The sequence below is a fragment of the Pseudophryne corroboree genome, chromosome 1 (genome assembly GCF_028390025.1).
Source record: "Pseudophryne corroboree isolate aPseCor3 chromosome 1, aPseCor3.hap2, whole genome shotgun sequence".
NCBI classification, from domain to species: Eukaryota; Metazoa; Chordata; class Amphibia; order Anura; family Myobatrachidae; genus Pseudophryne; species Pseudophryne corroboree.
Window position 1 is genome coordinate 226,604,758 of NC_086444.1, and position 17,934 is coordinate 226,622,691.

At 44.8% G+C, this 17,934-nt stretch overlaps 1 protein-coding gene across 1 annotated transcript in view; it reads left to right on the forward strand.

The window, feature by feature from the left end:
- MAN2A1 (mannosidase alpha class 2A member 1) overlaps nucleotides 1–17,934 on the forward strand; it is a 309,002-nt gene that overhangs the window by 276,831 nt on the left and 14,237 nt on the right. The window contains exons 19-20 of the mRNA XM_063964104.1: nucleotides 7,236–7,369; nucleotides 10,193–10,387. Coding sequence (XP_063820174.1) covers nucleotides 7,236–7,369; nucleotides 10,193–10,387 — 329 coding nt within the window. The remainder of the gene's footprint in view (nucleotides 1–7,235; nucleotides 7,370–10,192; nucleotides 10,388–17,934) is intronic.

Consider the following 17,934-nt stretch of genomic DNA (forward strand, 5'->3'; position numbering starts at 1 on the left):
ACAGACTCCCTGCATCGTGGGACTGAGGGGAGAGAAGCAGACCCACTTCTTAAGAGTTAAGGGCTCTGCTTCTTAGGCTACTGGACACCATTAGCTCCAGAGGGAGTCGGAACACAGGTCTCACCCTGGGGTTCGTCCCGGAGCCGCGCCGCCATCCTCCTCGCAGATGCCGGAAAAAAGAAGCCGGGTGAGTATGTCAGACATAAGAAGACATCAGGCGGCAGAAGACCTCAGATCTTCATGAGGTAAGTGCACAGCAGGAAGCTGCGCGCCATTGCTCCCACACTTACACATACACACATGGCACTGATGGGTGCAGGGCGCAGGGGGGGCGCCCTGGGCAGCAATAAACCTCATTTTAGGCAAAAAAGTATGTAGTTAGGCTGCGGAGGCAGTAAACTACGGATCCCCGCCATTTTTTTTCCAAATTCACGAGCGGGACCGAAGCCCGCCGCGCGAGGGGGCGGAGCTTGATCCCTCAGCACTAACCAGCGCCATTTTCTCCACAGAGGCTGCAGAGAATGCTGGCTCCCCGGACTCTCTCATGCTGAGCATCAGAGGGCTGAAAAAAAGAGAGGGGGGCACATAATTAAGGCGCAGTGAGTGGGGAAATCTATATACATATACATATATATGCGCTATCTGGGTTTTTTTTTCCTGGGTCAGTTGGCACTTGTGTGTGCTGGCATACTCTCTCTCTGTCTCTCCAAAGGGTCTTCTTTAGGGAATTGTCCCCTTATAGTTATATCCCAGTGTGTGTGGGGTGTCGGTACGTGTGTCGGCATGTGTGAAACGGAAGGCTTATCCAGAGAGGAGGTGGAACAGGAGTGCTGTGTCTCAGTCGGCGGTGCCGACTCAGGATTGGATGGATATGTGGCATATGTTAAATGCTAGTGTAGCTTCACTGCATAAAAGACTGGACAAAGCAGAGTCCAGTGCGTCGGCAGGTAATCAATTTACGGATTATACCGACTCACAGGACCCGTCGGGTGCTCAGAAACGTCCCTTCTCACAAATAAGGGACACAGATACCGACACGGACTCTGATTCCAGTGTCGACTATGATGGAGCAAGATTGCACCCCAGGGTGACAAAGAGTATTCAGTGTATGATTATTGCAATAAAAGATTTGTTACATATCACTGATGAGCCCTCGGGGCCCGACACGAGGATACACATGTTTAAGGGAAAGAAACAAGTTATAAACTTTCCTCCTTCCCATGAAATTAATGAGTTATGTGAAAAAGCATGGGAAACTCCAGATAAGAACTGCAGATTCCCAAAAGGGTTCTTATGGCGTATCCTTTCCCTACACAGGACAGGGTACGTTGGGAATCTTCTCCCACAGTGGACAAAGCCTTAACACGCCTTTCCAAAAAGGAGGCGCTACCGTCCCCTGACACAGCGGCCCTCAAGGATCCTGCGGACCGCAGGCAAGAGACTACACTAAAGTCTATCTACACTCATACTGGTACTTTGCTTAGACCGGCAATTGCGTCGGCATGGGTATGTAGTGCAGTAGCAGCTTGGACGGATACATTGTCAGCTGACCTTGATACCCTAGATAGGGATACAATTTTGTTAACATTACAAAGGTGATGTATTGTTTGGGGACGGCCTCGCGGACCTGATCTCTACAGCTACCGCGGGTAAGTCGACCTTTTTACCTTTTGTTCCCCAACAGCAAAAGAAACCCCCACAATATCAGATGCAGTCCTTTCGTTCGCATAGATCCAGAAGAGGTCGGGGCTCCTCTTTCCTCGCCAGAGGTAAGGGTAGAGGCAAGAGGACACCTGCTGCGGCTGGTTCCCAAGAGCAGAAGTCCTCCATGGCTTCCGCTAAGTCTACCGCATGACGCTGGGGCTCCCCTGCGGGAGTCCGCACAGGTGGGGGCACGCCTTCAACTATTCAGCCAAGTCTGGGTTCAGTCAGACGTGGACCCTTGGGTGATAGAAATAGTTTCCCAGGGCTACAAGCTGGAATTCGAAGAGGTGCCCCCACGACGATTTTTCAAGTCGGCCTTACCAGCTTCTACCCCAGAGCGGGAAGTAGTGCTAGCTGCAATTCAAATGCTGTGTCAACAGCGAGTGATTATCAGGGTTCCCCTGAGCCAACAGGGAAAAGGGTATTATTCAACCCTATTTGTGGTTCCGAAGCCGGATGGTTCGGTAAGGCCCATTTTAAACCTAAAATCCCTGAACCTGTACCTGAAAAGATTCATATTCAAGATGGAATCGCTCCGAGCGGTGATAGCCTGCCTGGAAGGGGGGGATTTTATGGTGTCACTGGACATAATGGATGCTTACCTTCATGTCCCCATATATCCCTCTCATCAGGAGTACCTGAGATTCGCGGTACAGGATTGTCATTATCAGTTTCAGACGTTGCCGTTCGGGCTGTCCACGCCCCCGAGGATTTTCACCAAGATAATGGCGGAAATTATGGTGATCCTGCGCAAGCGAGGAGTTACAATTATCCCATACTTGGACGATCTCCTGATAAAAGCGAGATCAAGAGAGCAATTACTGGAGAACGTGTCACTCTCAGAGAGTGCTTCAACAACATGGGTGGATTCTCAATCTACCAAAGTCATAGTTGGTTCCGACAACTCGACTACCGTTCCTAGGCATGATACTGGACACGGAACAAAAGAAAGTTTTCCTCCCGTTGGAAAAAGTCCAGGACCTCCAGAACATGGTCCGAGAACTACTAAAGCCGAAAAGAGTGTCAGCTCATCAATGCACTCGGGTTCTGGGGAAAATAGTGGCAATTTACGAGGCCATTCCCTTCGGCAGGTTCCATGCAAGGACGTTTCAAGGGGATCTTCTGGACAAATGGTCCGGGTCCCATCTACAATTACATCAAAAAATAACACTGTCCCCCAGGGCCAGGGTGTCTCTTCTATGGTGGCTACAAAGTGCTCACCTTCTAGAGGGTCGCAGGTTCGGCATTCAGGACTGAATCCTGGTAACCACGGACGCGAGCCCTGAAATTTTCAGGGACTATGGTAAGACCAGGAGTCCTGTCTACACATCAACGTGTTGGAGCTAAGGGCCATATACAATGGCCTTCGACAAGCTGAGAATTTTCTTCGCACCCTACCGGTTCTGATTCAATCAGACAATGTCACAGCAGTAGCTCATGTGAACCGCCAAGGCGGGACAAGAAGCAGAGTCGCGATGGCGGAAGCCACCAGGATTCTTCGCTGGGCGGAAAATCACGTAAGCACTCTGTCAGCTGTCTTCATTCCGGGAGGGGACAACTGGGAAGCAGACTTCCTCAGCAGACACAATCTCCATCCGGGAGAGTGGGGACTTCATCAAGAAGTCTTTGCAGAGATAACGGGTCTCTGGGGAGTTCCTCAAATAGACATGATGGCGTCACGCCTCAACAAGAAGCTTTGGAGGTATTGTGCCAGGTCCCGGGACCCTCAGGCAATAGCAGTAGACGCTCTGGTAACGCCATGGGTGTTCCAGTCGGTCTATGTGTTTCCTCCTCTTCCTCTCATCACAAAAGTGTTGAGGATCATAAGACGAAAAAGAGTACAGACAATACTGATTGTTCCAGACTGGCCACGAAGGGCCTGGTACTCAGATCTTCAGGAGATGCTCACAGAAGATCATTGGCCTCTTCCTCTAAGAACCTGGCCCTGTCTGTTCCAAGACTTATCGCGGTTACGTTTGACGGCATGGCGGTTGAACGCCGGATCCTAGCGGAGAAGGGTATTCCGGAGGAGGTCATACCTACTTTAATAAATGCTAGGAAGGAGGTGACGTCAAAACATTATCACCGTATCTGGCGGAAATATGTCTCTTGGTGTGAAACCAAGAATGCTCCTACGGAAGATTTCCATCTGGGTCGTTTTCTCCACTTCCTACAGACAGGAGTGGATATGGGCCTAAAGCTAGGCTCTGTTAAAGTACATATTTCGGCTTTGTCAATATTCTTTCAGAAGGAATTGGCTTTTCTTCCAGAAGTCCAGACTTTTGTAAAAGGAGTACTGCACATCCAGCCTCCTTTTGTGCCCCCAGTGGCACCATGGGACCTGAACGTGGTGTTGCAGTTCCTTAAATCACACTGGTTTGAACCCCTTAAAACGGTGGAGTTAAAATTTCTCACCTGGAAGGTGGTCATGTTGTTAGCCTTGGCATCTGCGAGGCGTGTGTCAGAATTGGCGGCCTTGTCTTACAAGAGCCCTTACTTGATTTTTCATGTGGATAGAGCGGAATTGAGGACTCGTCCTCAATTTTTACCCAAGGTGGTGTCTTCATTTCATATGAACCAACCTATAGTGGTGCCTGTGGCTACGAGTGACTTGGAGGATTCCATGTCCCTGGATGTAGTCAGGGCCTTAAAAATGTATGTAGCCAGGACGGCTAGAATTAGGAAAACAGATGCATTGTTTGTCCTGTATGCTGCCAACAAGATTGGCGCGCCTGCTTCGAAGCAGACTATTGGTCGCTGGAACTGTAACACGATTCAGCAGGCTTATGTTACGGCTGGATTGCCGTTTACCGCATTCAGTAAAGGCCCATTCCACTAGGAAGGTGGGCTCTTCTTGGGCGGCTGCCCGGGGCGTCTCGGCATTACAGCTTTGCCGAGCAGCAACTTGTTCGGGGTCAAACACTTTTGCTAAATTCTACAAGTTTGATACCCTGGCTGATGAGGACCTAGCATTTGCTCAGTCTGAACTGCAGAGTCATCCGCACTCCCCCGCCCGATTGGGAGCTTTGGTATAAACCCCATGGTCCTTACGGAGTCCCCAGCATCCTCTAGGACGTAAGAAAAAATAAGATTTTAAACCTACCGGTAAATCTTATTCTCCTAGTCCGTAGAGGATGCTGGGCGCCCGTCCCAGTGCGGAAAATCTGCAAGACTTGTATATAGTTATTGCTTACATAAGGGTTATGTTACAGTTAGAATCGGTCTTGGACCGATACTGTTGTTTGTTCATACTGTTAACTGGTTAGGTGTATTCCAGGTTATATGGTATGATTGGTGTGGGCTGGTCTGAATCTTACCCTTAGATTAACAAAATCCTTTCCTCGTATTGTCCATCTCCTCTGGGCACAGTTCTCTAACTGAGGTCTGGAGGAGGGGCATAGAGGGAGGAGCCAGTGCACACCATACTAGAAAGTTCTTTTAGGTGCCCATGTCTCCTGCGGAGCCCGTCTATACCCCATGGCCCTTACGGAGTCCCCAGCATCCTCTACGGACTAGGAGAAAAAGATTTACTAGTAGGTTTCAAATCTTATTTTTAATTGGGTTAAGTAAGAGAGCAGAGAAGAAACTGAGTAAAGTTACTGCACATTTTACTATCAAGTTTCTTTCTCCTGTACTTGTGTGACTCACTACTTTGAAGCCGCATAAGGATGCTCAAGACCCTTACATGGACACATCAGCATTGATCAGTTTAGTGCTAATTAGACTAACAAAAGTGGGCATTTGCAGTATTTGCACTACTTATTTCTCTAAGTAGTTCTAAGTGTTAGATAACCCCGCTGTGTGCTGTCAAACACTGATTAAATAAATATAAAGCAGGGCATACACTATTACAATAATCTATCAGATTGTCTGCCAGATCTGTCTGGTTGGGATGAAAATTTGGGAATGGATGTGAGCAAATGACAATCAACTATTTTCTTCCAAACACTGGAAACTGGACAAAACCTGACGTTCAGACAAATTGGTTAAATCACGGATTTAACCAATTTGTATGAATGACCAGCCGTTTTTGTGCGTTTTCCAGTGTTTGGGAGCAAATGGTTAATTTGTAATTTGATGTCATCCACTACCAGATTTTGTAAATGTAAAGTGTATACCAATGGTTCTCAAACTGTGTGCCGTGAGACACTTGCTGGGGTGCCTCAGGTTGGTGGTCCAGGATCAATTCAAATTATGGTCAATGTAATAGGCAAAACCAGGTTTTGTGGCTGCCAATCATAAAATATGTGGACAAACGGGAAGCAAATCTTGACCCTCACCACACAACTGACCCTAAGGATGACATATAAACACAATTTACTTAATATTTATTTCTAAATTTATTAATAAAAAACTTCTGGCCTAGAGGTGCAGTGAAAAAAATTCTGATACTCTATGGCGCCGTGATTCAAAAAAGTTTGGGAACCACTGGTGTATACCCAGCATAAGACTCTTAAAGGGGTCTATTTACTAAGACCTGGATGAAGAAAAAGTATACAGGTGTAACTGAGAAAGGGGCACTACTGTAGCATGGTTAGAAGATGCTTCACTGGTGATGTATTGCTACTCAGTCGGAATAGATTTCTCACAGTCTACTATTCTGTGTTGACACTCGATGCAGGCTTGTACTGCACAGTAAAGTTGCCAGTGAATAGTCTCTGAGGACCTAAGTATTTATACATGTGTTGATCTAGAGAATGTATGTGAAAGAAATACGTTTTTTTTTTATTTGTCGATATACTTCAGAAGATAGGTATGTGTGGAATCTATATAATGTCTATAATGCTTTCTACATGCAGTTGTATTTTCAGCTGCATGCTGTAACTTTATTTGTAGGCTGGGTATTCTTAGGGGTACATTTACTAAGCAGTGATAAGAGCGGAGAAGTGAGCCAGTGGAGAAGTGCCCATGGCAACCAATCAGCACTGAAGTAACATCTATAATTTGCATACTATAAAATGATACAGAGCTGCTGATTGGTTGATGGGGAAATTTCTCCACTGGCTCAGTTCTCCTCTCTTATCACTGCTTAGTAAATGTATCCCTTAGTGTTTAATCCTGAGACTAAGGATTAAACACTAGATATAAAACATACGGTTAACATCCACATCTTGGGGTCACTGAGATACTTGGCACTGATTTCCTGACATTCATATCACCTTGTCCATGTTTTATCATTACTGGCAGCAGGTAGATTCCTCAGGCTTGTGCTTTTATAATTCTGTTTGCCTGGTCTTATTCCTTCCCCCCCCCCCCCCCCTTCTTCAAACACACACCACCTTCCCGCACACGTCGCCCTATAATCTAGTAGAATGAGACCGGTCTATGAGAGGTAATATATTTCTCTGTTCTGACCTGTTTGCATTTTCTCTCCTATTGTAATCTCTACAAATAGGACAATGAATATTAAGCCTGACATCTCTATCTGTTTTTATAGAGAAAATGAAGGCAGCATCATGTTAAATTGCAGTTTAAATGTAATGTTTCCAGACATTTGAACGTGTAAACCATTGCCTCATTTTTTACCCAAGGTCAGTTAGAAGTTTTCATGGACCGTCGACTGATGCAGGATGATAACCGTGGTCTTGGGCAAGGTCTTCAAGATAACAAAATCACGTTTAATTTGTTCAGACTTCTTCTGGAGCAAAGAGCTGGAGTAGATGAGGTATGTAAAATGCTTAGTCAAAATTTCATTCTTGTCCGTTTATTTAGCGCACATGTTTCCAGCAGCAAAGTGTGTTGCGGCCATGGCAGAACTGAAAAGAGCATACATTTCGTCATTTACCTCACCATCTGGTGACTCCTGTGTGCCCACTTTCCTTCTGTGATTTTAATGAATCACTGTTACCTAGTGGTTTTGTACACAAGATAATTACTGTATGTCTAGTGTACAAAGTATATGACCACCAAATATAATTCTAATTTTTATTTTATTTTTAAATGCAATAATTAGTCATTTTTCTCAGTGATGCATATTCTGATTCTTTTTTTTTTTTTGTGTATTAGACATAATTGGAGCAACGGCGTGAGTCTTGTATGCGTAGAATTGCAAATAAGTCCTATTGATTTCCGAACCTGCTCATGAAAAGGCAGCACATTTTGATGTTCATTCATAGGCCATTTTATTGTGCAGCATTGTAAAAGAATAGTACATTTCCAGCGATTTATAATACATTAGCTAGCAGGATTTACCCACATTTCAGCTTTGTTTCTTTGTGAGTGTCTTTACCTTCTCCGCATAATGTGCTGAGCATTTGTTCTGTCCTCTTTGTTTTTCACATAACCTACTTCCACAAGCTACATGACAGGGTAATAATACCTATGTCAAATAAATACACACACATACATATATATATATATATATATATATATATATATATATATATATATATATATATATACTGCTCAAAAAAATAAAGGGAACACTAAACTAACACATCCTAGATCTGAATGAATGAAATATTCTTATTAAATACTTTGTTCTTTACATAGTTGAATGTGCTGACAACAAAATCACACAAAATTATCAATGGAAATCAAATTTATTAACCCATGGAGGTCTGGATTTGGAGTCACCCTCAAAATTAAAGTGAAAAAACACACTAAAAGCTGATCCAACTTTGATGTAATGTCCTTAAAACAAGTCAAAATGAGGCTCAGTAGTGTGTGCCTGTATGACCTCCCTACAACCCACACAAGTGGCTCAGGTAGTGCAGCTCATCCAGGATGGCACATCAATGCGAGCTGTGGCAAGAAGGTTTGCTGTGTCTGTCAGCGTAGTGTCCAGAGCATGGAGGCACTACCAGGAGACAGACCAGTACATCAGGAGACGTGGAGAAGGCCAACAACCCAGCAGCTGGACCTCTACCTTCGCCTTTGTGCAAGGAGGAACAGGAGGAGCACTGCCAGAGCCCTGCAAAATGACCTCCAGCAAGCCACAAATGTGCATGTGTCTACTCAAACGATCAGAAACAGACTCCATGAGGGTGGTATGAGGGCCCGACGCCCACAGGTGGGGGTTGTGCTTACAGCCCAACACCGTACAGGACGTTTGGCATTTGCCAGAGAACACCAAGATTGGCAAATTCGCGACTGGCGCCCTGTGCTCTTCACAGATGAAAGCAGGTTCTCACTGAGCACATGTGACAGACGTGACAGAGTCAGGAGACGCCAAGGAGAACGTTCTGCTGCCTGCAACATCCTCCAGCATGACCGGTTTGGCAGTGGGTCAGTACTGGTGTGGGGTAGCATTTCTTTGGGGGGCCGCACAGCCCTCCATGTGCTCGCCAGAGGTAGCCTGACTGCGATTAGGTACTGAGATGAGATCCTCAGACCCCTTGTGAGACCATATACTGGTGCGGTTGGCCATGGGTTCCTCCTAATGCAAGACAATGCTAGACCTCATGTGGCTGGAATGTGTCAGCAGTTCCTGCAAGACAAAGGCATTGATGCTATGGACTGGCCCGCCCATTCCCCAGACCTGAATCCAATTGAGCACATCTGGGACATCATGTCTCGCTCCATCCACCAATGCCACGTTGCACCACAGACTGTCCAGGAGTGGGCGGCTGCTTTAGTCCAGGTCTGGGAGGAGATCCCTCAGGAGACCATCCGCCACCTCATCAGGAGCATGTCCAGGCGGTGTAGGGAGGTCATACAGGCACGGAGGCCACAGACACTACTAAGCCTCATTTTGACTTGTTTTAAGGACATTACATCAAAGTTGGATCAGCCTGTAGTGTGTTTTTTCCACTTTAATTTTGAGGGTGACTCCAAATCCAGACCTCCATGGGTTAATAAATTTGATTTACATTGATAATTTTTGTGTGATTTTGTTGTCGGCACATTCAACTATGTAAAGAACAAAGTATTTAAGAAGAATATTTCATTCATTCAGATCTAGGATGTGTTATTTTAGTGTTCCCTTTAGTCGCCGGTTTAGTAAGGCTTTGACAGTCTGTCTGATAGTGTGACAGTTTGTACTTTAGCATTTTGGTATACTTCCTGCCTTAATTGGTTTGGGGGTGGGACTTTTGTGGATTATTGCCATAAATAGGGATCCTGGAAGGCATTTGGTGAATGGTGGTTCACTGGATAGTATCCTTGCTGCTGTGCTGTATGATGTCTTGAAAAAGGTCGTGCTATGACCGAAACGTCGACAACCTGTCTACATATGTTCGTGAGTTATCATTAAAAATGCCTGTTTGAACTGTCTTGGTGAGTGCCTGCATCCTGGTAGTGAGATAGATAGATAGATAGATAGATAGATAGATAGTGTGTTTTAAAGGTGTATGTATTGCCATGAAATGCACGATTCGGTTACAGTGATGATGTTTGTTCCGTTTTATGTTTATCGCAGGCAGCTTTTGTTCTGCTTCAGAGGAACAGCTCTTACCATTCGGAACTTGTAAGACTGAATTGTGTGTGATTGTGGTAGATGTTTGACAATAAATTCCAGTAATTGTTTGCACTATTCTTCTTCATTTAGGATGAAGAAAAAAAATCAACCAGCTATCCATCTATGTTAAGTCACATTACATCATCGTTCATAAACCTGCCTGTGATCCCAATGGCTGTGACAGCAGATATTGGTGCTCCTTCACTACTAAATGCCTTCTCTCCACTAATGTCTTCAATGCCTTGTGATGTGCACTTTGTTAATTTGCGGACTATTCAAGCCAAGGTATGCCGCTTTACATGTCGGACTACGGTTTCATAATAAATGTCAGCGGGTTTTAATACATCTTTTAGTGTTACATATTTTACAATGTGCAAATACAGATGTGTCCTCATATACAGTTACTGCAGTCACGCCAAACAGCACTTCTCGGTGCACCAGGACCCGCGTGACTCTGCTTGTGCCAGTCATCTCTCCCGTATCTTTTTCACCCAAAAATGCGCTTTAATTGCAGTCTGATGCAATAAACTGCTTCACAGAACTGCACTGATTAATCTGATATACAGCACTTGTATATCTGTGCGTGACTGAGTCTGAATCTGTATATGAAGTGCTACAATGCGGCAGCCAAGGTTTTTTCATGTCAAGTACCGTGGAACTTCGTATATAGACTTAGTTGCACACAGATACACAAGTGTCGCATATCACATTAATCCATGTAGCCTCATGAAGAAGCTTGTTGTATCCGTTTATGTTGAAGATGTATTTTGGGCCGAAAAGGGGCGTTTGTTGGAAGCAGAGTCGCACTGTACCTGTCGGCTGACTCGCGTCAGGAGTTTTGGCGTATTGAGCTAAATGAATGAGGACGCATCTGTCGCATGAGAAGTCTGCTGTAAGCTTTTTGGATTATTTGTTTTATACAAAAAATTTTAATGCTCAGAAAATGTTTCTTTTCTCCTTTGGGATAATATGCTACCTTGTATATCCATCAGCTGTGAAGTGTTACATGAGTTAAGGTGATGTCTTTGCATTTTTTTTTTTGCCAGAGCCTAGAGAGTTCTAGGTTGTACAAGTTCTGGCAGCAGAAAAGAATTACCCATCCTGTTTCTTGACAGCCAAGTTGGAATTGCTCCCTGATATTATATTATTTGTCCTGACAGCCACATTGTAATTCTGTACATGAATACTTGGTTTATCTAATCTGGAGTAATAGACAAATTATGTGCCAGTCTCAACTTTTATCTTGCCAATAGATTCTGATGGGTACCTGCATCATGGATATAGCTGATAGGCGTTATAAAATGTAATTGTCAAAAAGAGGGAAGATAAAACATTACAGCTGTAGGATCCACAAACTGTAAAGGTGTATGAAAAGGTGTACATCCCCCTACAGCAATCCGCCTCACTAGAAATGTTCTTTTTACCATTGTAAATGTGCCACTGTAATCGTGCTGTTAAAAACTTTTTATTTTAGGTTAATTATATATTGTTTTTGACTAGGATATGGGTAACTTTGTTAAAAAAAAAAAATTATCCCTCCTGGTATTTTGTGCATCCATCTGTACTGTAGCTTGTTTTAAAAATGGGCAAGTGTCAAGTAAACTAAAAATGGCACTATACTGGAAACTACTGAGCAGGAGAGGGATCTAGGAGTCACTATTTCAGGGGACTTAAAGGCAGGTAAGCAATGTAACAAAGCATTGAGTAAAGCTAGTCAGCTGCTTGGTTGGATAGAGAGAGAAATCGGTAACAGAAAGAAAGACGTAATAATGCCATTGTATAGGTCATTGGTACGGTCTCATCTAGAGTACTGTGTTCAGTTCTGGAGGCCATATCTTCAGAAGGATATTAATACATTAGAGAATGTACAAAGCAGTGCAACTAAAATGGTACATGGCCTGGAGCACAAAACTTACCTGGAAAAACTAAGAGATATAAGATATATTACAGGGAAGTAAAAGGAGGGACAAGATAGAAACATTCAAATATAGCAAGGGTTTTTTAACATGGTACAGGAAAGAGACATTCTTATTCAAAGGAAGAGAAGTTTTAGAACATGGGTACATGCACTGAAACTGGAGGGAGGCAGGTACTTGGTAAATTTGAGGAAAAATTACTTCACAGAAATGGTAGTAGACAAGTGGAATAGTCTCCCAGCAGAGGTGGTAGAGGCTAATACAGTAGAGCAATTTAGACATGCATGGGATAGACATAAGTACATCTTTACAAAGAACTAAGGATCTAATAGAGTGTAAGATCACATTAAGGTTAAAAGTGGGGTAGAGTAGATTGACCAAGTAGTTTTTATCTGCCATCAAATTCCATGTTTCTTTGTTTCAAACCTACAGACAGCAGCACAGAATGCTTTAGATGTACAGAAGTTATGGGAAGCAGTAAGGTCGCCACCATAATTACAGCTGTGTCCCTATACACTGTGCGCATTGCAGCTCCTGGCATATCTGTGTGTAAGCTCCCACTATGCATAGACGCCAATGGGAGCTGTAGTGCGCATGTACCCTCTTCCTACTGACTTCTATGGGACCCGTGGCAGGCCGCAATGCATACACATCGTGATCTTGCTACAGCACGTTGTGCTATATGTATGTATATATATATATATATATATATATGTGTGTGTGTATATACTGTACACCTCTTATATTAAACATTGTATATATCCCTTCCAACTTAAATAACGTTTATAGAAAAAAATCTTGCAAAATACAATTACAAACTTCAATGATAGACCCACTTTAATTGTTCACTCCCCTGGATCCATATTCTCTCCTCTTGCTTTACATGTAGGTGTGCCACAAGGATCAGTCCTATTAAAAAACTAATAAACTCATTTGATTTTCAGTATCATCTCTATGCAGATGGTATCCAAATGTATCCTCTCTGGATCTCTCTCACTATGTAATTGCCCGTGCCAATGACTGTCTTTCTGTTATTTCATCCAGGATGTCCTCTTGCTACCTCAAGACCTGACATCTCTGTTGACAACACAACCCTTCCTATTGAGCTTGCTACCTAGGTGTCATCCTTGGCTCTGAGCTGTCCTATGATTTTCCCTGCAAAACTTTTTTTTCTGCTGCTCTGCACGGTCATCCTTACATTGACTGCCTGTATCTTGAGCCCAATATAAAACACTTCTACCAACGTACTAGGCCTTAAGCAACACTACACCAATATACATCTCTATTGTCTTCAAAACATTCCTAACTCGCCCCTTCCGCTCTGCACAAGGTCTGAATCTGTCATTCAAACTCTGCTCCCATTCCTGCTTCCATTCTTTATTCTGGGTTGCCTCCACTCTGTCGATTGCCCTTCTTTGCCCAGACTTACCCCTAGCCTCCAAACCATCAAGTGCTTCCTAAAAATTCACCTATTCATACAAACTTATCAAATTTCAGAACCACCCACTTAAGCTCCCAAAGCTATTCTTTCTAATTACTTCCCTTCTGTACAGTTCAAACAAAATTTACATGTGTTGCTTCTATACTTGATCCAGCCATCTGATTCCTGGCCAAACTTGTTGCCAACATTGATGTATAACATGATCACACAGCCCACAAAGCACTTTCTTTATGTAGTACTTAACTGGTGAGCAGGACCTTCTTTCCTTTGTCTGTCAATACCCAGTCTTGTTATAATACTTTGTACCTAATTGTAAAGCACAAAGGAGTATGCCAGTATGCTAGTGTCGTATTAATAGTATGACACTAGAATCATATCCTGAAATGTATTATCTGATTTTCCTTGTTTCAGATACTTCATTTGGGTAGTTTACAATAGTTTAAAAAGTATGTGTGTAGCTGCTGCATTTATGGCAGCAAGGATAGCATTCACTACATGTACAGTGAGCTGTCTTTAATGAGTTAAAGTTTTATGAGTGAGAGCTGTAAAGTATTATTTGAGGCGTTTACATAGAAACATAGATTTTGCTGGCAGATAAGAACCACTGGGCCCATCTGGGCTGCCCTTAGGAGCATATATTTATCAATATACCTATAAAGCCTCTCAAATTATGTATCCATCATGCTGCAAGTTGGAGCGGCGGATACAATAGTACCGGAGTAATTCTGTATTGCTCTGAAAATGATCTGTCCCTGCAAGCCCTAACACAGCCTATTTCACCACCAGTTATTTATTATTATTATTATTTATTTCCAGTTATTTATATAGCGCACACATTCCGCAGCGCTTTACAGAGAATATTTGTCCCAGTGAAGCTTACAATCTATTTCTCTAACGTCCTAGTGGATGCTGGGGACTCCGTAAGGACCATGCGGAATAGACGGGCTCCGCAGGAGACATGGGCACTTTAAGAAAGAATTTAGATTCTGGTGTGCTCTGGCTCCTCCCTCTATGTCCCTCCTCCAGACCTCCGTTTGAGACTGTACCCGGACGAGCTGGGTGCTGTTCAGTGAGCTCTCCTGAGCTTGCTGTGAGAAAGTATTTTGCTAGGTCTTTTATTTTCAGGGAGCTCTGCTGGCAACAGACTCCCTGCATCGTGGGACAGAGGGGAGAGAAGCAGCCCTACTCTCTGAAGCTAGGTCCTGCTTCTTAGGCTACTGGACACCATTAGCTCCAGAGGGATCGTACACAGGATCTCACCCTCGTCGTCCGATCCCAGAGCCGCGCAGCCGCCCCCCTCGTAGAGCCGGAAGACAGAAGCCGGGTGAGTATGAGAAGCAAGAAGACTTCGAAATCGGCGGCAGAAGACTCCGTTCTTCACTGAGGTAACGCACAGCACTGCAGCTGTGCGCCATTGCCCCCACACACCTCACATACTCCGGTCACTGTAAGGGTGCAGGGCGCAGGGGGGGGCGCCCGTGGCAGCATATGGACCTCGTTGGGCAAAAGTACACATATATACAGTTGGGTACTGTATATATGTATGAGCCCCCGCCAAGAAAATGTATATTTAAGCGGGACAGAAGCTCGCCGTCGAGTGGGCGGGGCTTCTTCCTCAGCACTCACCTGCGCCATTTTTTCTCCACAGCTCCGCTGAGAGGAAGCTCCCCAGGCTCTCCCCTGCAGATACACGGTAGAAGAGGGTAAAAAGAGAGGGGGGGCACATAATTAGGCGCAAAAATCTATATAAACAGCAGCTACTGGGGGGTTCACTACGGCTGGCCGGCGGTCGGGCTCCCGGCGACCAGCATCCCGGCGCCGGGAGCCCGACCGCCGGCTTACCGACAGCTTGGCGAGCGCAAATGAGCCCCTTGCGGGCTCGCTGCGCTCGCCACGCTACGGGCACGGTGGCGCGCTACGCGCGCCACACTATTTTATTCTCCCTCTATGGGGGTCGTGGACCCCCACGAGGGAAAATAATTGTCGGTATTCCGGCTGTCGGGCTCCCGGCGCCGGTATACTGAGCGCCGGGAGCCCGACCGCCGGCAAACAGAAGACCACCCCTACTGGGTTAACATTAAGTTACTGTGTTATTCCTGGGTTTATAGCGCTGGGGTGTGTGCTGGCATACTCTCTCTCTGTCTCTCCAAAGGGCCTTGTGGGGGAATTGTCTTCAGATGAGCATTCCCTGAGTGTGTGGTGTGTCGGTACGTGTGTGTCGACATGTCTGAGGTAAAAGGCTCCCCTAAGGAGGAGATGGAGCAAATGTGTGTGTGAGTGGTGTCTCCGTCGACAACGCAGACACCTGTTTGGATATGTGAAATTAAGTGCTAAGGTAAATTTATGGCACAAAAGATTAGAGAACAGACAGGGAATCTACCCATGTCTGTCCCTATGTCGCAGAGACCTTCAGAGTCTCTCAATGCTCACTATCCAAAATAATAGACACTGATATTGACACGGAGTCTGACTCCAGTGTCGACTACGATAATGCAATGATTATTGTAATAAAAAATGTTTTGCATATCACTGATGACTCATCTGTCCCTGACACAAGGGTACACATGTTTAAGGGGAAGAAAGCTGAGGTAAATTTCCCTCCTCATGAAGAAAAAGAGCGGATATCTCCAGACAAGAGACTGCAGTTTCCCACAAAGAATTCTCAGGGAGTATCCTTTCCCTACTAGGGCCAGGATACGATGGGAATCTTCCCCTAGGGTGTCACGTTTGCCCAAAAGGTAGCGCTGACTTAACAGCTATCCTCAGGGATCCTGCAGATAGCATGCAGTAAAAGTACTTTGAAGTCCATTTACACACATTCTGGTACACTACTCAGACCAGCGATTGTGCCGGCATGGGTTTATAGCGCTGTAGCAGCGTGGACAGATACCTTATCAGCAGAGATTGAGACCCTAGTATGTGTATGTATATATATATATATATATATATATATATATATATATATATAGATAGATAGATAGATAGATAGATAGATAGATAGATAGATAGATATAGATAGATATATAGATAGATATATAAAAGATGCTGTCTTAGATATAGATATATATATATATATATATATATATATATAACATGCCCAAAGAGACATTAGTCTACTGGGTTCTAGAGTCAACGCTATGTCGATTTCTGCTTGACGTGTCCTGTGGAACTTGCAATGGACAGGTGATGCCGACTTAAGAGGCATTTGGAAGGTTTACCTTACAAGGCTGAGGATTGTGTGGAGAAGGGATTTCGGACCTGGTCTCCACAGCTATAGCTGGTAATTCTGATCTTTTGCCTTATATTCCAGCACAGCCTAGGAAAGCACGACATTATCAAATGCAGTCCTTTCGATCACAAAGAAACAAGAAGGTCCGAGGTGCGTCCTTTCTTGCCAGAGGCAGGGGCAGAGGAAAGAACCTGCACAACACAGCTAGTTCCCAGGAACAGAAGTCCTCCCCGGCCTCTACAAAATCCACCGCATGTCGCTGGGGCTCCACAGGCGGAGCTAGGCCCGGTGGGGGCACGTCTTCGAAATTTCAGCGGTGGGTTCACTCCCTGTTGGATCCCTGGGCAATAGATATTGTGTCTCAGGGATACAAGCTGTACTTTGAGGAGATGCCCCCTCACCGACGGCCCTGCCGGTTTCCCCCCACGAGAGGGAAATAGTGTTAACTGCAATTCACAAATTGTATCTTCAACAGGTGGTGGTCAAGGTTGTTGAAGGAGGGGGTTATTATTCGACCATGTTGTAGTCCCGAAACCGGACGGTTCGGTCAGACCCATATTGAATTTAAAATCCCTGAACATATACCTGAAAAGGTTCAAGTTCAAGATGGAATCGCTAAGAGCGGTCATCGCAAGCCTGAAAGGGGGAGATTTTATGGTGTCTCTGGACATAAAGGATGCATACCTTCATGTCCCCATTTATCCACCTCATCAGGCGTACCTCAGATTTGCGGTACAGGATTGTCATTACCAATTTCAGACGTTGCCGTTTGGTCTCTCCACGGCCCCGAGAATCTTCACCAAGGTAAGGGCGGAAATGATGGTGCTCCTGCGGAAGCAAGGTGTCACAATTATCCCGTACTTGGACGATCTCCTCATAAAAGCGAGATCAAGAGAGCAGTTGCTTTACAGCGTATCACTTTCTCTGGAAGTGTAACGGCAACACGGCTGAATTCTAAATATTCCAAAGTCGCAGTTAGTTCCTACGGCTCATCTGCCTTTCCTAGGCATGATTCTAGACACAGACCAGAAAAGGGTTTATCTCCCGATAGAGAGAGCTCAGGAGCTCATAACACTGGTCAGGAACCTATTAAAACCAAAACAGATGTCAGTGCATCACTGCACTCGAGTCCTGGGAAGGATGGTGGCATCATACGAGGCCATTCCCTTCGGCAGGTTCCATGCGAGGACCTTTCAATGGGACTTACTGGACAAGTGGTCCGGATCACATCTTCAGATGCATCGGT